Here is a 21,616-nt window from a genome sequence, read left to right as displayed (position 1 = left end):
GCCTTCCGCTCTAGGTTTATACATCTTTGCTCTGTTTGCCTGGGAAATCCCCCAGTAAAAACTCCAGCAGTTTTCTTAACGGAAACAGGTTGATCACACTTTGCGATTTTAGTGGGGCATTGGCATCTTTTCCTGCTTTGCAGGCATTGATTCATCATTTACTTAGCTTTAGCTCATTAATAAAATGGGCTGAGTCACTGTCAGAAGTTAGAAGAGGCCCACAGCAGCTGCCCATCTAACATCAAGCTCTTTGATCTTGACCATCATAAAATAAATGTAAGTTCCCTCAATTTGATGAGAGTCTATTTTTATTTTTAAATACTAACCAAATGACACATAATTTCTGGGATTTGAGCAGTGCCATAACACATCCCCTGATGTTGATCTGAACTTCTTAAGGGAAGTGGCGTTTTATTATGTTATGATGTATGAGCCACGACTGGTACTTTATGTGTATGACAGTGGCTTCCCTTGAGAGGAACTCGGTGTCTTTAGAAATGTTAATTCTTTGGGCATTATAGTATGTCTGTTACACCAACAAATCACAAAACTATTTATTGGCGGCCATTTTGAAATGGAAAAAAACTTTGTAGCCTCAGTTTGTATCTCTCATCTTTGCAAGAGAATGCCAGCTGCCTCTCTTCCTTCTGAAGGCCACAAGCATGGTACACTCTGTAATACCAGTGACAGGGATGGAAACTGTGGACTCCCCACAAAGGGAGGGACTGACTAAAGGTCTCCTGAACCCCACCTTTGAGACATAGAAGATTGATTGCAACAAAAGAAAAGATTGGTCTCTTTGCGGAATGTGTAGTCTGGCACAGGAATTAAGACCAGAAAATGTTAAGAATCACTGTTTTGAAAAAAGTAGTTAAATTACCTTTACAAAATAAAGAATGCCAATTTCTTGAGTCCCTTCTGAGTACCAGAACACCTCACGGCTTCTTTTATAATGTGTTATTTCAGATGTGGCATTGCTAGAACTCTAGGCACTTGGATATAGATGAGGGCTTATATGTCTCTGACCAACCAAAGCCAATCGTCATAGGGGCCATGTTCTAACTCATTACTAGAAACTTGGTGCCATCTGCCTAGATGGTGAAGGTTGAAGATTCGCCATTTCTCAGCACCGTTTCTGCAGTTAGTAAAGCCAGCCTGTTTACTACTTCCCCCTAGTTGCTTATTGCCATGCCTTAACTTAGCCTCTCCAGTTATTATTTGCAGCCTTCAGTGCTCAGTTCTCAGCCCAGGAACCCTGCTCCTCTCTCAGGTCAGCGGCTGACACCCTTGTGGAAACCCTTGGTTCTTAGGATCTGTTACATCTGTGTAACATCTATATACATCTGTATCTGTCAGCTAGAGCTGAGTTCGATATTGGAGGGCAGAGGCCTTGTTTCCTCATAACCTTCAGAATATTTTGCTCTGAGTTACATGATAGCACATATTGAGGAAGCTTTAAGAGGGGATAAAAAGCATTGAGGAGAACGTCTAGGAAACCAGAAGGCATTGCATGCCCACTGTCCCGATGGAAAAGTTCCCATAGTTTTCTCTTCGATTTTTGTTGTTTTTGTCAGAGGACAGTGGTCTTGATTCTCAGTGCCTCTGCCCTTGCATACCTCTTGCAAACTTTGATATAATACCTAGATGCTAGCCTACCACACATAGAGACACACATCAAGAGGTATGGTACTTTATAGCTATGGTACCATGATCTCTTATTTGCATATGTAACATCAAAATACCTCAAAACTAGGCCTGTTGCTTTCCTAGTCTTGCTGCTGAGCAAACAGAGATCTTGGCATCTTCTTCTACACGGCTTTTTCTTAGCCTAACATGCATTAGACATAATCTTCCCTCTCTCTTCTTAATCTCCTAGTATATGTTCAGTTATCATAAAAATGTAACAAGATGTTACAGCTTATCAGGATCTATCCTAGCCCTGGGGGCTTTGTGGTTCGTTGAGTCTTTTATTGGGCTGGTATTTATGAAGCATGAGATAGGCTGGACCCTGAGGACACCATGGGACATATGATAAATTAGAGCAGTGCCTTCTCTGAGCATGGAGTCTCATGGGGCAGCCAAGCCAGTAGGCCACAGTAACTTAGCAGATGAGGTAAGGGTGATGCAGGGGCTTTGAAGGCACAGAGCAAGAGCATCTGTTCTCAAAATGAGGGAGGAAACGTTGGAAGAAGCAATGGCCCCCCGAAAGCTGCTAGTGTGTAGGCAGTAAGGGTGTGTGCAAATGTCAAGAGAGAAGATAGAAAGCATGGGCAGGGCTGAGCATGTAACTGAGAGTAACCCCATGTTAGCCACACAGTAAGGAGTTTCACCTTCCTCTTGAAAACAAGCATTTATACATATTGTCTGGCCAGTAGGAAACCATAGTGACTATAGCATTCAATCTAAATGTGCCTGATGTTCACCCACATCAGAATGTCTTCCAGAAGAAGTGACAGGGGATGGGAAAGTGTTTCACTTGGTCCTCAGTCAGACAAAGACTGTCCTCTGTAACTCTTAGACTAATAAGCCAACACTGTGGGGTTGACGTTATTTTATTTCCTAGTATAATTTGAAAAGATCATTTTGTTCTTTGCCATTCCAGCTTTCATCCTTCAGTTATGGCTTATCAGGTCTTTGAAGAGTCCCTGAGTGTCAAAAAATTGAAAAATCTTCTCTCTGTTAGTGAGAGAGTAACAAAGGTCTAGGAATCAGCGGCACTGGTTGGCCTCACTTGTCTGTTTATTAGAGGAGAGTTGACTTCTGCTAAGGGTTCTCCACAGGACACTGTGCATCATAACAGAGCTGCAATCTACTCGGCACATCACTGAGTGACCCCCTGACATGGATGTCAGATACTTTGTCATGTGCATTGAGACATTCCTAACCCAGAGGGCAGTAAATAAACACAGACAATAAAGTTCATGAGTCTTGATTCTCAGGATCATGTGACATGAAGTGCCACAACAGTGAGCACCATAGCAGCAGGCTTTACCACTGGATGATGAAGATGCTAGCATCAGAGAGTTCTATGAAAAGTCAAGATGTGGTCCTTGCCAACATCCCCTGAGGATGTCAGTTGCTTTCTAGAAAGATGGCTTCCATGGACATTTGAGATCAAAAGTGGAAGAGTCCAAAATCCCCTCCCTTTCCCAGTATGCACATATGTGTGCTTCTGTACACACACACACACACACACACACACTTTGAGAATTACTGAATGTCACAAAAGATGAATGGGTGGACTAAGCAAAACCCACTGCTAAACTAATCTTCCCTGACCTACCTCTGATTTAAATGTCCATCAAACTCCCAGGGTCTAGTGTGTTTGTTGGTAATGTAATCAGGAGTTAATTCTATCACTATCTCTAACTTATCATTAAAGACCTGAAAACCCGAGTATTCTGCTTTGGTCTTTTCCCTAGCCCTTTGCATCTAATTAACCCATGGAGCTGTCAATGGTTTCCAATGGTGCTGACACCATTCTTCCACTCCATGCTGACCGCCCTGCCTGGCCTGCCCTCTCAAGTATGGCGTCCTCTGTATTTTCTCTGGGTCTGATGTTGCCTGTCCACAGCAGTCCTCCCCCATCTCATCAGTCTTTGCTCTGCATCCCAAGACCTGCTCTTCAAAATGTAAACAAATCATTTGTTCCTTTCTATCCCCTCCTCCATACTACTAAGAGTACCAAACTCCTGTTGTGATGGTCCTCTGTGGTCTGGGCCAGCCAAGTTCCCCTTCCATTGCTACCCATTTTAATAGGTCAAAAACTTAAAGCCTTCTTGTTGTTCCTAGGAAGGACCAACATAATCTTGCCTCAAACCTTTGCATTTGCAGACCCTGAGACACTAGGTCATTATGATGAGGCGAGCCTTTCTTTCCAGTGTCTACTCAAATGATGCTGTTCTAAAGAGACATTTCTTTGGAGAGCCCTTGTTTGATTGTTTGAGATGGAGTCTCATGTAGCCCTGGCTGGTCTGGAACTTGATAGGTAGAGCAGGCCCCAGACTCACAGTGATTCTCCTGCCTCTGTCCCCTGTGTGCTGGGGTCACAGGTATGAGCTTGCATGTTGGCCTGAGAGAAGTTTCCTCCATCCAGATTCACTCTGCTGCTTGACTCTGCTGTCTCCTTTCCCCAGCACATTACCTGAATTTAAGGGATTGGTTTATTAGATTAGAGCCACTCCATTACATGAGGTCTCCCCGAGAGCAGAGACTACCCGAAGGCGACAATTGCCTTAACCACTCAGTGCTTCTGGGGAGATGAGTAGAATTTCATGGAGAGTGTGGGAGTGGGGAGAGAACTCCACTGTGATGATGGCTTCACTATTTCTGGACAAGTGAATAAGAACCTGAGCACATGGTTGCTGTCCTTCTACTGTCTTCTCCTTTGTGGCACTTTGGTCCCTGTGGAGGCCTTACTGTGAGACTCCGTATGCACTTACCAGGGAAACAGCTTCATTCTGCCCCCAATACTTGTTCACTTCAGATTATTGTTCATGTATTCTTTTTAAATTTTAAAACACATGGTTTCATCATTTTAGCTTAAGTATAACCACACATTTTAAAAAATCAACTATTAAGATGCCTATAAAAGTTACTTTTTTTTAAGTGCTAAGGAAGTCACTTGGATCCTAGAAGCAAAGACAGCCATCTTGATTTTATTTCCACATTCCAAACAGATACCCCTCCTGTTATGGCCAAGATGATGTTTTCTTAGTCCCCTTGGATTTTCTGTCAGGAAAGTGAGTCATGGATGTAAGAAAGATGGCTTGAAGTAAAATAGAATTCCTTTTTTGCTGCCTCTACTTGAACACACGAAGCAACTGAAGTATATGGTACTGTTGCTAGACCGTGGTATTATTCAAACTTGTCAGTGTGCTCTCTTCTCCAGCAAACTATGCAGAGCCCAAATCTTCAAGGAGAGAGAGAGAGCTCAGCAGCCTTCCAGCCAGAGTCGCATGGTTATATAGTCCTAAGTTCCTGCTCTCTGGTGTAGAACAGGCTGCCCCAGACAGAGGCTCCACTTCATGTTCCAGCAGTGTGACCTAGACTCACGGGGTCATTTCTCTTCTTAACTAAGGGCCTCATTGCTCAGACGGTTCCATTGTTTTGCAACTGAAGGATTGTCTTTGTTGGTCAGGAGGGAGTCTATGAAGGTGAAGAGACACTGTGAGGCAATGTTTTTTAGATGAGTCTTTTTTTGGGGGGGGGGGCTTCTTTTTTGAGAACTCTCTTTGGTTGCTTCTCTGTATAGTTGCAAAGAAGAAGAAAAGCCCCAGTTTCAGTCAGCCTCAAGTAAATGGTTAGGGACATTCTCTTAGATAATATAGTCTCTTCTGGAATAGATACTTTCTACAGAAACGATTGAGATGCAGATCACTTGAGCAAGTGGCTTATCAACCTGGCTCAGGGATCGACATGAGCAGGGAGTTGTGTCTCCGGAAGCAATGAATTGTTCCACAGAGTGCTTCCTTGGCAGCAGTGACCAGCGTTTGCTAAGTACTTGTCCTTGCTCATTGCTGGGTGATGTACTACAGATGCAGATTGACCGTGATGGCCAAGGAGTTGCTCTCTTTCCCCCCAGAAGAACCATGAGCCCTCCTCTGATCCTCTGTGGCCTTTGCAAATGCTGCTTCCTCTAGTTCACTTCTCTAGTCAGTTACTGAGTCTCACTTTCAAGAGAAGGAACTGAATTTTCTTTCACAGTTAACCTGATATTCCAAAGATGGCAAGAAATCACATCCAAACAGCACGTGTCATTACTGAGCAAATGACCTCTCGGCTAGTTTCTTAAGGTTCACAGATTAGACTGGCTGTTGTGGTTTCGTATAGCACTGGCTTGCAAATGTATCTAGTCATGTGTGGCCAAAGTCACATTTAAATTTGATCCTCAAAGTAAATAGACTTTAAAGAAACATGTTTACATTTTGAAGCCATGAGGAAAGGTTTAGGATAGTCTGTGTGAGATACACTTCTGCCTCCCTTTCTCATGTTTAGGCAAAATAACTGTTTTTCTTGTCTAGCATTCTCATTACAGTCTATTCTGGGTGTTCACTTTTTCATAATGCATTCTGTCAGAAAGCACATTGAGCAGGGCTGCCATGCTGGACCAGAGAGAGGTGCTTCCCTCTCTTACTGTAGGACAGTGAGTTGGCCCGCTTGGCCAGTCCCCACTCACAGCAGCCTAAAGAGTGACATCACTGCAGGAATGCTCTTCTTAGAACATTTTTTAAGATCAAGTGTCCAAGACTAGCCTAGACAACATTTTCTTTTGGTTAAGCACTCTTTTGAAAGGAGAATTTGGCAGAATCAGATGTTCCTTTTCCTCCCATTCACATCAGATTCTGAAACAGAAAAATGACTGAGTCACCCCCAACCCTGGCATCCAGATATTTCAGACATCTTGGTTCTTGTTTCTGCAGAAAATTCATTTCTCTTGTGTACATAGATCTTTTCTCCTTCTCATTTTCTTCTCCACAAAGGAAAACAGCAGCACCTTTGGCACTACTTCAGAGTTTACCACAAAAAATACATATTTATGTAGAATTCTTAGCCTTTGGCATTGATTCTTTTCTTGACTTTACAGCTTGTTCCCTGAACCCAAGTGAAATAACTCCTTCATGTCACTTTGTCGACCCCGTTTCCATAAATGCTACTCATTATAATGTATGCTTGAATCCCTTTTAAAGCCTTGTGATCATTTCACCCACAGTTCTCATTTCATGTTCCCTGGAGGCTTGGGGATCGTTTTTAAGTCTTGGGCTCCTCTGTTTTGATGAATTGTTTACAATAATTATTGACCCAGCTGTTTGTAAGGAGACAGATGTGCTCCTCCTTACCAGTGCACCGATTTGGCTTTTTGAGTGAAGCCCAACTCTTTGGATGGACACACAGCTCTTGGCCAGCATTGGTCCTGCCCAGATGGATGGTTTTGCAATTACGCACACCTCCCAGCAGCCGTTTCTTCATTACTGAAAGCTGCCCCCAATTGTCCCAAAAGCTGAATTCAATCTGCAGTTCCCCCAGTAACGTGCTGTGATTCATTTGGGGACAAATCTGGATTGAACTGAGTCCAAGTGTCTCTTTTGTGAGACAGAAGGGAAGTATAAGTAGATACTATAGTCACCCAGATGAGTCAGCCAGGAATTCATGAAGTGATTCATAAATCGTTATAAAGACCACTAAAGTCTACTAAAATGGAGAGCTGTCTGGCTATACAAAGTGCAGTATTATCATTGGGCTGTGTTTTTTAAGATGTTAAATCAGATGTGAAATCCTTAAAACTGTGCTTTTCTTTTTAGATTTTAAAAAGGATTTCATTCCCCCCTCTGCAGTGGACCAACAGCAAGCCATTTTCCATTGATTAGTTTTCACAGATGTATTTTAAAACCCCAACAGATGATACCCTACAATTCCTTGGGGATGAGGGAAAGTCCCTGTGAAAATCTATCATAGGCCAGTTTGTATCCATTAGTTCTGCTCCCTGACAGCAAATCAATACTATTTTTGTGTGGGTACAATGAAACTAGCTGTTCACATGTGTTCTCCTTCTTTGATAGGTCTATAGCCCCAGTGGAAGAGAAAGGGGATGGAGGGGGATATCCAAAACATGTACTAACCAGTGCTCAATCTCACTGATCATGTAAGATATATGAGTCTCTTCTCACAGTGTTAAGACCCAGAGCAGTGCCACAACACAGCCCCCCATGGTTGGTGAGAACCATTGTGTATGCCACACAAATGAAAGGCAAGAAGAAAGGTAGGGCATGGATGTGACTTTCAACACAATCACCAGTAAATGTTGTTTCCAAAAAATATATCTGAAGGCTGATATCAAAATGGTGTAGGCTTATAGACAAGGAAAGAAGCTCTAACCAAAAGGAGTTGTTCATTGGAAAGTCTGGTACCTGACCAACTTAGGCATGAAGAACTCACTGGGATTGAGCAAGTTTCCTCAAACCAAAGAACAACACTTTCACTGTCAGATCTTTTTAAGTCAATGTGTTACTGATGCACTTTCTACTAAGTAATGATAAGGGTTGAGATTTCAGATGCCCTTAGAAGTCACCTCCTGTTCCTCTCTCACCCCACCCCTCTGACTTGGTTTGAGTCCCAGGAGAGAGGCTGGTCTGGACTTACTGTATGAGAGTGATGTGTGGAAAAATAGATTGGCATGGCAGGGAAGTACCTTCACCATGCTTGACCTCTTGTATTTTCATCCAAAATAGAAGTTCCAGATGACCTCCACCTGGAATGTTCCATGATGGCACTAACATATTAAGTCAGTACCAAGAAGTGAGACCCTTATAGACTGCGAAGCTCACTGCTCCAGGGAACTGGAAAATGAACCAGATGAGTCAATGTTAGTTTCCATATAGGAATGAATTGTCAAAACAGAAAAGGTTTCCTCAGGTTTTTTTTTTTTTTCTTCTTTCTGAGCCTTCCTTAAGTGTTCTGACACAGCACTATAATCTTGGGCAGTTTGGAGGCTCTGGGTCACCAAAAACACGTACCCAGGATGCCCTACATGGACACTGTTTACATCAGCCATCCATTCTCTAAGCACTTGAAAGTTGTCAGACATTCCTAGTTTCATTGTTTTGGATGTCCCTGACTTACAACTGTGAAATTCTGCACAGTGCACCATCATCCCATAACCACCATTGCTTTTTCTTTGTTACAGTCAGGGCTTAGCCCAGTACTCTTTTTTACTTAGTCTTAGATGTGCTGCCTTGCTTCCTGTCACTAACTTCTGGAATATAGAGAAATGTGTCTTCAGTTGCTCTGCCCACTGTGCTCACGGCAGCTGCACACTCAGCCAGTGACCAGTATATATCTCCTTAATGAAAAAAGAATTATCTCATACTTTACTATTCTGAGGGAAATTGGGCTATCTTTGTTTTACACTTGCTGTGGAAGCTCGGCGAGTTGAATGATTTATTCAGATGAGCAGCAGAGTCCAAGCCTGTGTGCTCTGGCTGCTGACCCATTTGTCTTTCTGCACCCACCTGATTCTCCATCCCTACCCATTTTCTGCGTGGGAACTCAAACCGTGTCCATTCCACGTGGAACCTACTGCCTTGTGATAGTCTGGGACTGGGTGCTACATCTTGAGGAAGGGTGACCTCTTTGTGCAGGCCTGCCCCCTGCCGCGCGGGGAGCCCACAGTAGTGAGGCCTGGGGAGGCAGGAAAGGGAGGCGCTGAGAGGAAGGTGCATGGCCAAGTGGTCAGCTGTCTTCTGAAGCGTGCATAAATGAGGGTTTGCAGGAACCTTTCAAGTCCTCCTTCTGCAAGAGGCTCATTTATGAGGCTTTAACACCCCCCCCCCCTTCTTTTCTTGGCAAACCATTGCTCATCAGAAGGTCAATGGTTGACTCAGTTCTGGTTTGCTTTTGTGTGCTCTGTTTCTGGTAAGCAGGAATTTTCCCTTAGTCTGTTATGTGCCTGCTTGTACAGTCGCTGTCTTCTTTTGAGGTCCTGTGAAAGGCCTAACTTAGTACATCTAAATTAGCAGAGAGTCCGTGACTTGTTTGTTGAGTTAAAATGCTGTGTGATATAAGAAACATGGCCCACAGAATCGACTAAACAGAGCTCATAGGAGCTCAGAAACTAAAGTGACAGTCACAGACCCTGGATGAGTCTAAGCTAGGTCCTCTGCAGATACATTGTGGTTGCTAGTGTGGTGTTCTTGTGGGACTCTTAACTCTTGTGGGAGTGGAGAGTGTCTTCTGACTCTTTTACCTGGTCTTAGAACCCTAGTAGGTTACCATACCCAGCCTTAATAGGAGGGTTTGTGCCTGGTCTTCCTGTAACTTGCTGTGTCATGTTTGTTCGGTTGCTATCCTGGGAGGCCTGCTCTTTTTTGAAGGGAAATGGAGGAGCAGCGGGTCTGAGGGGCAGGGGGTTGGGGGATGGGGGGGTTGGGACATAGGAGGAGTGTAGGGAGCAGGATCTGTGATTGAGATGTAATGGATGAGAGTAGAATGAAAAAGAAAAAAATACTATTTGGTCTTTTTAGGCAGAAATAAAACTGATTCTAAAAATTCATGGATGAAAATAACAAAATGTTATTTGATTCTTGTAAATTTGTATAAATTGATTCTGTGCTTGGGAAACATTCCTATTTATAAATAGATTTCTTGTGCTGGAATTTTAAGTTATTGATTCTTACTTGCTTCCTTATTTCTGGCAGTTGTCTGAAAAATATGATCACATAATCACTTCTTTTTCACTTCCTTTTCCTTTTCCTCTTTCTTTTCCTTTTTCTTTTTCTTTCTTTTTATTTTTCCGAGACAGGGTTTCTCTGTATAGCATTGAATGTTCCGGAACTTGCTCTGTAGGCCAAACTGGCCTCAAACTCACAGAAATCCACCTACCTCTGTCTGCCAAGTGCTGAGATTAAAGGTGTGTGGCACCACCACCCAGCTATGATCACTTGTTATATATAATTTCTCTATAGATACAACAGTTAAATTTTTTGTACTGACTCCTTTTAAATCAAAGGCTACTTTGTGAAGGTTTGTTTCACTTAGAAGAATTTGTACTTAAAATTTTAATGATATTTCATGTAAGATGAAATGTTTTCTTCGGATTTTTTAACCCAGCGCTGTGTTGTCTCACCTGTGTGAAGAACACATAAGGCAAGGAATTAGCAATGGGAAGATGTTGATTAAGCGGAAGGCATAGTATTTTACACTTCTAGGTCATGAAATAATGCTAAAATCTTGGTATATACCCACTATATTTTTCCCTTTATTTATCCCTATCAGTATTAAATAATATGTGGTAGCCAAGAAAGTATGCCCAGGAACTTCTCTGAATAGGTAATAATTTGGAATGAGAACATAATTATATAAAATCATACACATATAGACTCTATACCTAGTATAATATAATCTACTTATAGCTGACAAAATATTTTAATAAATTATACCCTTGTATTTTTTCTTTGCCATTTCCTACTTAGTAGTTATAATTTTAACCTTTGACCCTGTCATTGCAAATGAGAAAAGCATTGGATTTTTACTTGGAAGGACTTTGGACTCATTTTTAGTCTTTGTACACCATTTCTACTCCTTACTAACCCAGTTTATGTGATTCAAATGTTTCATGTTGTTTGGGAGGGTAGGTTATGTCCTCAGATTGTACCAGGGTCCCCAGATAGTCCCAACTTGGCTTCCCCCTCACTGCTTTGCTCCTTCAGCTCTAGACTGAAGGGAGGTAGACACACCAGAAGGAAAGACCAGAGGACCATCTAGCTTGTTGTGCCTTCTATTCTCAAACAAAGAAGTAAGATAAGAGAGGGGTCTTAATTATTTTGTTTCCCCAAAATAGTTGAAATGTCATGTGATTATGTGATAATGATACAGGTGATATATTTCTATTCAAATCCCTCCCCTCTCACCTCAAGGACCATAAGAACAGTGGCTTCCAGGACTAGGGTGGGCTCCATCTATCCCCAAAGTCTGTGATTCCATAATTGCTCATTCCTCTCCTACAAGCTCAGAGTAACTTTGGAGACACAGTAAGGACACGTTCCTCAGAAAATAGCCTCCATATGGGGAATCCTGGCTTATGTGTTTAACTAGATGTTCTCAGGCCAGTGCCAGGATTTGTTTGCTGTGTTTTCTCTCAGGGCCACTTAACATAGATTTTTTTTTCCCCCTGGGTAATCCCAATTAAGAGGACATGCTTAGAAAAGTGCACATTTCCCAGCACAGGTCATGCAGCTGCTGTTCTCTGTCCTTAAAATACAAACCTAAGTGACCAGTTCATAGGCATCCTGTCATGTCTGGTTTGCTTAGATGCTCTGCCTGTCTTTGTAGGTCCCCAACTTCCTCTTGGCTCTTATGCAGCCTTCTTAGATCTTCTCATCACCCCCCCACATGACCTTTTGTCCCATACTCTCTTACTCCCTCAACATAAACGTTGGAGCTCTGCCTTGTGAGCTAATATGCTTCAGAACCTTTTGGAGTACTTTGTAAATCTGTCTAATGCACCTTCCCTTTTTCTCAGGTATGCTCAGGCTTGTGGAGTCATTTGTTCCTATAAAACAAATACTGTCATAGACAATGACCTATATTTGATAGTGCAAAATAAAGCTTTTCTTCCTGCAGAGTGTAAACAGGCACCAATTAAATGTTTTCATGTTGGTGAACTTTGGAGAGAAAAGGTTAAATACTTCATTGCTAGCATTTATTTTTGTTTGTTTGTTTTTTGTTTTTCGAGACAGAGTTTCTTCGTGTAGTTTTGGTGCCTGTCCTAGATCTCACTCTGTAGACCAGGCTGTCTTCAAACTCACAGAGATCCGCCTGGCTCTGCCTCCCGAGTGCTGGGATTAAAGGCGTGCGCCCCTGCTGACTGGCTGCTAGCATATTTTTACCCAAAATTATTTTGCTGCTTATTCTCATGGCACTGAAAGACCCTCAGCTTCTTTCTCTTCCATGAATATCACAGTCCCACAATGAACCAGCAAAGCATCCTGTTGATTTCTCTGTGGACATTCCCAACTGCAAGGCTGTTCTCAGAAGAAGTCTTACCTTCTTTCACTGTTAAGACAGTAGAGGTCACCTGGTAGTGGTGCACGCCCTTAATCCCAGCACTCTGGTGGCAGAGGCAGGTGGATCTCTGTGAGTTTGAGGCCAGATGTGAGATCTCCAAAGCTACAGAGTCAGGCTTGCTTAGTACAGTTGTAGGTGAAATTCAGAAATGAAGGGGAATATTTCATTCTTTGAAAAGGGAGTAAGAGGGGCCAGAAGTGGCAATGCACACCCATAATACCAATGCTGGGGAGGTAGAGAAGAGGACACATCTGTGATGCTTTCTAGGTGTATAGTCTAGCCAAATCAGTCAGCCACAGGCTCGAAGATCTCATCTCAAAAAATAAGTTGGAGAATGAGGAAAATAAACATGTTTTAACCCGTATGTACCTGTACACATGTCCACCTGCATCCACATGATGTCTACACACAGAACAGGAATACATGGGCTGTGGAGTTGGCTCAGTGGATACAGTGTTTGTCATACAATCTTGGGAATTCCAGTAGAGCCAGGACACTGCTACACAGAGAAACCCTGTCTTGAAAAACAAAACAAACCACCACAACAAAAAGATAGTAAAGGTCATTCTAAATCTTGTGACTCAGAACCTCACAATGAGAAGATAAATATACCATTGTCTGAGGTTACTTGGTGATCTCTCCTTGTTTAAATATCATTATATCTCCTTTCAGAAACCAGTACTCTTGGGTTGGGGCTGAGGGTCCAGCCCAAAGGTGGAGTGCTTGCCTAGCATGTGCAAGGCATTGGGTTCAACAAAACCAAAAAACCAACAATCTTGTGATTGTTACACGTTATGACAAAGAATGTTGTACATTGCATTCCCTTTACCCCATCAGGAATGTTCTTTGCCCAGCACAGAACCCAAGCCGACCACTCAGGTTCTGGGTTTCAAGGCACATTTGACCTTTGAGGTTTAAGTTAATTTGCTCTCGGCAAGAAAGAACACATTGTTTAAGGAGACTGCAGTTAGAGGGGGTCATAATAAGGACCCAGAACACTTCTTGGACCTCAGATATGCCTTACAAAACAAAATGTTTATGAGCTAAGTGTAAATGACTCAGAAACATACGAATCGAATTTCCCCTCAAATGTGAACGGATTTTAAAATTAGCAGGAAAAGGGCCTGGCAATAGAAGGGCTCTGAATTTCACAAAACCCAGAGGATTTGAAATGTAGTTTACAAAGTTTGACAAACCCAAACTGTGACTAAGGTTTCCTTTGTTGGTGTCTTTTCTTCCCTTGTGTCTCAGAGAAGAACCCAGTGGTTGGAAGGAAAAGAGAAGAGTTAGAAGGGATTTTGAAAGAGCGTATTTTCACACAATGTAGCGTCAGAATGGGGACTTAGAAGGCTTTGGGGCGTTGGTCATGCTGCCTTTTGGAATTGTTTTCCCAGGTTTGCACCTCCGACTCCATCTCCTCACCACATCAGCCCGGGAAGAGTTCCAGCTCCTCAGTCACTGCTGCAGAGGACACAGCCTGCCCACACCCAGCAGCCACCAGGCTCTCTTCTGAAGTCCTACCAGCCAGAAACAAACTCTGCTTTTCAGTCAAATGGTATCCATGTCCATGGTAAGCAGGGCCTGGCAGCCCATTAAGTTTTGAAAGGCAGTGTTTTGCTGTTGCCTTTAATTAAGTGTTCTTGTGACCAGTTGTGGGTATCAGAGGTTCTGTTTTACATCAGACAGGCTTTTAGAATCTGCTCCCCCTGACACACACACACACACACACACACACACACACACACTTATTAGCACACTGATTAGGCATGAAGTCTTATAGTACTTTCCTCAGATAAACTGGCTTGTGACACCCATAGTTGTCAGCCCACGGCAATCATTTGTGTTCCTGATGTGGTAACACCTCAAGGGCAGACTCCAGCAATAGCCCCCTGCTCCTGAACGATCAGGAGACAGTGTGAAAGGAAGCCCCAGGCACCCTGCCGTCCATGTCTGTCATCTCCGTCCCATAGGTCAGGTCAACACCTGCTTCCCCGTCATCTCCCCTGGCTCTGAACTGACTGTGTATCACCTGTATTTCTCTGGTAGAACTTCCATTCTTTCTGTCTTGTAGCTTACCTGAATAAAACAGATCTTCTTTGTGAGTATATAAACTTGTTTCAGAGGCCAGTATTATCTGACCACCATCATATCTCTTAGGGAACTCAACACATGTCTTCATGTATAGTAAGGATTATACATATTCATGTAGGATGAAAAGAACATGAAGAAATGAGAAAGCACAGCGGTTTTCAGTCTGTGTCGGAGTTGTGTTCAATAAGGACCACACTTGGAGGAATGAGTCCTGTTGCAATTTCTTTTCTTTATTTAAACTCATCTTGTCTGTTCAAGCACATACGCTAGTGGACTTCCCAGAGAACTGAGATGCCAAACCATACAGACTACAACTGCCGAATTCTTTTCCTTCCTGTTGCCAGAATTCTATATAAGCAGAAGTGATACTGTCCATTGATACCTTCTGCTGATTCCACAAATGAGTCTTTTCCTTCATCCTCCCCCTGACAGCATATATTTATATGGGTTAGCAGTTGGAATTGATGAATGGTGTCCCAAGCTCATGTTTACTCTGAGTGTGAATAAGGTCCTAGATAGTAGACTCCAACAGTATGGTGGGGCTAAACTTGACCAAGAGCAGTAGGGAGGAGACAAGAACATGACAGTGGTCATCTGTAGCAAGGGTGGACATTGGAAATCTAGCGTCACTGGCTCTGAGTCAAAGCTCCATCCATCTCCCCAACTCCCCACTTGTCCACTGTTTCCCAGCAAAGCTTAGACATCTCAGTTCAATGGTCGTTCTTACCTTCTGCTTATGAACATCTTCTCAAGCTTCCATTACACCAGGAAATGGTTTTGTAAGTGTCTGCTGCAGGTGTTCAAGGTAAGATAGATATAAAAGAACAAAGGAGTTCTCTTCCTGGCCAGCAGCTTTTCTAATGAAGGGAGACCCAGGGCCATGGCTGGAAAGCTACTGGCACCTCTCTAAAAGCAAGGTGGGCAGCATGGTGTGGGCTCTGTGGAAGTCAGAGTCATTCATCTCCACGAAACCTTGTTTCAATGCCCGTGTTTTAATGCTGCCGAAATCTGGGCATCTCTCTCACTCAGTGGCATCCTGTAGCCTGTGGCGGTCTATAGACTAACAGAGCAATTCCCAGTCAGCATTGTCCCGAGTCCAGTGAAATGTGGTATACCATCCTTTGGTTACAGTTGTGAAACCCACATTTAAAAACTTTAAAAAATTAACCCACGTGTGGAAAAACTAACTGGAAAGAGATTTCTCTAAGATGCTGATAGTTTGTTTTTAATCAGGCTAACACTTTCTGTCAACCCCTCCCTCCTTATTTTCTGTTTTCTAACAAAACTGTCTGAGTAGGTTATGAAGGAGGCCAGTTTGTGTGGGGATCATGTCAAGTAAACTCCATGTGATGTGCAGGGTTTTGTGCCTGGGTTCATGGTCCCTGGTGGGGATGCTGTCACCTCCCTTCCTTCATCACTTGGTACAGGAAGTTGGTAGGAAAAGCACCAGCCGCAGGCAGGAGGCTCACTTCATTTCGGCCTCTTCCTCCTTCCTTCCCTTTTCTTTATCAGCCTCTGAGAACAAGGATCATGTTTGTAGCCCCAGGGTAAGCATAAGACTTGGTGCAAATAAGTATTTACTGGATAAGTAATTGCCTCTTTCTCATTCAACAAATGAATAATGAACCAAGAGGACCCGGAGAGCATCCTCCATGTCACTTTGGCAAAATACTCTTCTGCCACATTTCCCCTTTGAAAGATAAATAATGAATATCTTTTCAGCTTGAAAATGGTGGGCTTTTTTTTTTTTAACTTCCACTTTCTTAGTTGTTAAAAACTTCCATAGCCAATGAGAAACGGGTGATATCAGCCATAAATTAGGTTCAGAATAGAGTTATGGGAAATGAGAATTCCTAACATGCTCCAGAGAGCTGGCCAAGTGGCTACAGTGATGAGATTGCCAAGCAGCTATCCATGTTTTAGCCACCCAGTAAAGGGGTGTGGACACAGGTGCATCTTCTTCCTCCTCGAAGCAGGTTCCTGAAACTTTCTAAGTGCAAGCATTTCTCACCAGCCAGTCCTTAGATAAGGACAAAACATATATGCTGGCTTGCAAGGAGTGAGGGACCCTTCTTACCCAGGTGTGTTTATTAGCTGCAGCTGGCCTCTCTCATTGCTCACATTAACTGGATGAAGTTACATAGTATCCTGGTGACAGGAACTAAAACACCATTTTTTAAAGCCACAAACTGGATCAGATTTTCAAACTCAGCGGCCACAGTGAGTCTTTGTGCCTTCTTTAAAGATCCTCATGGTTTTAAAGAGCTTCACAGCCCATCTCCTCTGTCTGACCTGCAGCAGGGGAGAAGTCAGGGAGAGATGCCTCCCTCCATCTGCAGAAATGGGAGCCGAGACATGGACAGATATAAAATATCTGGGCATTGCTTCCCTGGCACAAGAGGTCCACATTTCCAAACTGAATCCATAATCAATGTGATTCCAAGTCAAAGACACACCAAAAGAAATACAACTCTCCTTGGGAAATGTGGTGCCTCTTCTTATATGCTATTGCCTTACATGGAACTTAGAAAGGCAGAGTTCAAATGGGCTATGGTCTTACTGATAAGGAAGAAAAGAAGACCCTCTGAACTTTGTTAATCATCTGCTAATTGGTACAGAACTTAGACATTGTGCGCTGAACTTGTATTTTTATTAAGTAAAGGATACATTTCATCAGTATTAACACCAACATTTTTTCACATGTCCTCACCTTGGTTTTATTGACACCCACTCCACCCATTCAGATTGTCTTTATTAGTAAAGAGAATGCAGTGTCTTTCCTACTTAATGTTGATAGAATTTTCTAGCTTCTGTTTGGGTGATATCTCTAAGGCAACTTCTTAGTACACTTGATCTTTTCTTTTAGATGTCAACATAAGGACACTCTTTCCAACCATGTAAGCTTGTTCTTTGGTCTTTTCTTTCTTGTCAGGGTAATTCTCTTGCCCAGGCAGGCTTCAGAATTTTGCCTGGATTAGTTGCCAGAGAGTTGATATTTGTACATTTTGTTATGGTACTTACTAATGGATAATTTCTTTTTAAACACCCTATTCACTGCTGATTTGTTCAAATGCCATGGGAATTCCTAGAAGAGCATTTTCACAGTCTTCTTGCTTCTGGACACTTCAAAGAGAGGCCAAGTTCAGTTCAACGGGTGTTTGTTGGTCACCCTCTAAGTACCAGGCAACGAGAATGCCATTTAATGGCCACCTCACTGCAGTAGTTGAAAGGGGCAAAAGGAACCTGATTTGAGGAAGACGCCCTCAAAGGGTCTGTAGAGGTAATGCCTGAAAAGGACATTGAAGATGAGTAGTTGGCAAGGCAGGTGTGGGGGAATGGTACTGCCCATGAGGAGAAGCAAAGGGCACAAGGAAGAACATAAATATCAGGGTGGAGTATGTGGAGAAGAGAGACACTAGGAACTGGTGTCCTGCTGGGTGCCCAGGTTAGGCCCAAAGTGGAGGAGAGGACGCAGGGGAACAAGGTGGCTTCAGAAAGGAGCGACGCGTCACACTCGGTGCAGTCGCTCTGATGTTTTACAAACCTCATATGGAGATCTATGCGGAAGGTGATTCTGGACAGACAGACAGACAAACCAAGCCCTCACATCCGAATTAGACTGCGCTGTCTGGGAAACTCAAACAAGTGGCCGGAAGGGAGTTAGTTGGCTTCTCTCCGATGCAGCTGGGAAACTGGAGGAGTGATAGGAGAATTAAGGGGATGTTGTGTGTGTTCCCAGTCTTTCTGAAGAAAAGAAGGATGGAATAGCAAAGAAGAAATGGAAACACACCCAGCTTAGGTGCTACAGTGGACAAAAGCCCTTTCAGCCTTGTCTTAATAAAATCGGAAGTGAGCAAAACCCTCAGGGCTTCCTGCTCGAGAGAGTTGCACACTCGGCCTTGCCTGGAGTCTAGCTCTGCCCCTCTTCACACACTTGACATGGAGAGCCTGCAGGCCACATGCCCTACTCCTTTGTGTTTCCTCTCTCGTGTGTTGTGTGTCTGTGTTTATGTGGGTGTTTCTATGGGTGTGTGACCTGGGTGTGTGGCTATGTGTGCACATACAATCATATTTCATCTTTGATGATGCTCCACATTACTTCATGAGACGGGAAGTCTCATAGAACCCAGAGCTCACCAGTTGGCTAGGTTAGCCAGCTAATAATTTCCAGGGATCTGATGGCTTCCAAACTCCACAGCAGTAAGGTTGCAGATGTACACATCAACACCTGTATTCTTTTTTTAATGTGGATATCAGGGATCCAGATTAAGGTCCTCATGCTTGTGTGACAAATACTTTACCAGTTGAGCTCTGTACTCTGCCCATTTTGTGGATTTTTGATAGTCACTCAGAAGCCTATAGCCATACTGAACTGGCTGTCCAACTTCCTCTTCCATGGTGTGTTACACTGTTTCCTGTATTTGAGTGTTCTGGTCAGTACTGACTTCCTGAAGACCCAGCTGTTTCACATAAGCATTTGGGCAGAGTGTGAGCTTCCAGAATTTTTTTATGGTGGTGTAGTAACAACAGCTGGGTACAAACATTGTTTTTACATGATATGATGGCCATTATAAGAGCATGTTGGGGAGAGGGACAGCTCAGTTGAGCCGACAGTGTCCTGTTCTACCATCTTCTACTTTGAAAGGGAGCCCTCCCATCATCCTGGTCACAACAGGAATGCTGATATTCTACACACCATATCCTGGCTCTAGGCAGAGAAGAAAACAGAATGAATGTAGTACATGACCTCCCTCAAAAGCAAAGCTGAGTTTATTGGAGACTCTCTCCCCCCCCCTCTCGCTCTTGCTCTCTCCCTTGCTCTCGGGTCTGCCTTACATCCTGTCCATTTCCTAATCTGTGAAATGGGCAATGCTACCTATCTGGAGCACAGATTCATTTATCCTGCCTCTTGAAAATCAGCTGCTTCTTCTAGGGGTCTGCCCAGATGTTTGCCCATGTCTTCCACCCTCTTGGGTGCCTCTCAGGTTTCCACTGCTTGCTCTTATTTTTCACTCCTTTAGAGTTTCCGGTTGCCAACATCCCATCATCCATGGTCCAGTTATTCAGTTTCATTAGGAAAACACCATGAGGCTGTTTGATGCCAGCACAGTAGCAGTGGGAAGTGGGACCCCTTGCTTTTGGTCCCAGCCCCTGTGGTTTATAAGCCTTCTTTTTCATGATTTAAAATATGCCCTGTCTGTGGACCCCCCCCCCCAAAGAAATGAGCCAGACAGTGTCCAGACAATGGTGGCATTTTCCTACCTCAGTATGAATCTGTAAGCTTGTCAACTCAGTTCAGATTGACTGCATGGGGAAACAAAGGGTTTCCAGCTCCCAACAGCCCTCAAAGAACAGAACACATTATAAATGGCTCGTCCTAACCAACACATCTTTCCAGCTCTGGAAATCAGAGCACACTCTATGTAAATGAGAATGATGTGGCAGGTAGGAGTTCCATTCACCTCTTCTATGCCATTTAGTTGCTTATTGGCACTTTCCATGAAGAGTTCTTTGAGGTATCACCATGCCTGATCTCATGGCTAGGGATTCAGAATGTTAAGTCTTCAAAGGTTAACTCTTGAGGAATTTTTAAAAAGACAAAAAAAAAATTATTCCCCCTCTATGGAAAATTTAGTCACAACTGCTTATGCGAGATTGCAAAAGAATAAAATCTAGTAATGGTATTGCTTAAGTGGACTGTGAGCATGCCATAGCTCTGAAATCTCAGGAAGATATATACAATTGATTAGAAATCAAGTGTCATTGACTTCACTGAGAAACTTGTGAGATATTTACAGAAGAAATGAGCCAGTGAGTATACTTGATGCTACTTAGATCAGCAGCCATAATCAGGAATCCTTTTCTGTATCAGCTCTGATATTATTAAGGCCTATATAGTACTAAGGATTGATTAGAGACACAGAAATCCTTAATTACTCTCATATACTTAATTACTACACAATTACCCCAAGAACAGTTTTACATAAGTAGTACTTGATAAATTCTGACAGCCTGCTAATTCTACAAACACCAAAGTTAAATTTAGGTATGTGTGCTGGCTCAGTCAGCATCTCAACATCACGTTTTATGGGAAGGAATGTAAGATGGTCGTCTTGACTCAGAATTGCTGCCTGAGTGATGGATTATGGAACTGAACAGGGAGGTACCTTCGTCTGTGACATGAATGCTTGAAGTACTGGCACACAGACTTTTATGTGTGTGCACACGCCTGACCACATAGATTGAACCTACCAGATTAATGTGCTATGTTTGGTCAATAAGCCTACTAAAGTGACTAACTCCCTAAATCCTGAGGTTACTGAAGACAGAGGGTATCTTCCCATGGTGCTTCTCAGAGTAAGTGCTTACTAAATAACTCTTAATAAATATGAATGACTAAAAGAAGAGGAAGAAGAGGCCACTTATATTGGATGAGCTAGCCTTGGCACTCTCGTGCCTCACAGTCAACCCTAGGATTCTCACACAACATTCTGTGTGTCGTCATTGTTTAAACTCATTCTGCTGTTAATGGGCCCTTTTATTTTTATTAACGTCCTGCTTCTCTAGCATGTGACTTAAGTGTATGTACATATATGCTTGTATGTTTACAGCAATACACTATCTCCTGAGGGACTTTCTCAGGAAATGTTTCTGGAGAATCTGGACGAATGTGTATACATTTTGGAGGTAGATAGGGGCTGCCATGGATGTGTTTGTAAGGCTGCCCCAGGTTTACACTCCAGCCGGCAGACGTGGCTGTCCTGTGGCTTCCCAGTGGTTGTCAATCTGTACAGCAAAGCTGAGTGATTTGCTTTAATTTTCCCTTTAGTTAGCAGAGTGACTGAACATCTTTCCATGTCACCATTGATCACCGAGGCAAGTTTTAATAATAGGGAATCAATGACAGAGCTGGTGCATCATTTTAGCTGCCTGCCTGCTTGCTCACCCTTCAGTCAAGCTGTAG

General features: G+C 43.1%; 1 protein-coding gene across 2 annotated transcripts in view; it reads left to right on the top strand.

Annotated features, from left to right (window-relative positions):
• The window catches only part of Glis3 (GLIS family zinc finger 3), a 428,158-nt gene that overhangs the window by 393,070 nt on the left and 13,472 nt on the right, over positions 1–21,616 (top strand). For both annotated transcript variants that reach the window (XM_036191632.1, XM_036191640.1), the window contains one exon: positions 13,956–14,131. In XM_036191632.1, coding sequence (XP_036047525.1) covers positions 13,956–14,131 — 176 coding nt within the window. The remainder of the gene's footprint in view (positions 1–13,955; positions 14,132–21,616) is intronic.

Source organism: Onychomys torridus, chromosome 1, assembly GCF_903995425.1.
Source record: "Onychomys torridus chromosome 1, mOncTor1.1, whole genome shotgun sequence".
NCBI classification, from domain to species: domain Eukaryota; kingdom Metazoa; phylum Chordata; class Mammalia; order Rodentia; family Cricetidae; genus Onychomys; species Onychomys torridus.
The sequence above is the reverse complement of the archived record's forward strand: the minus strand, read 5'-3'. Positions and strand labels throughout refer to the sequence as shown.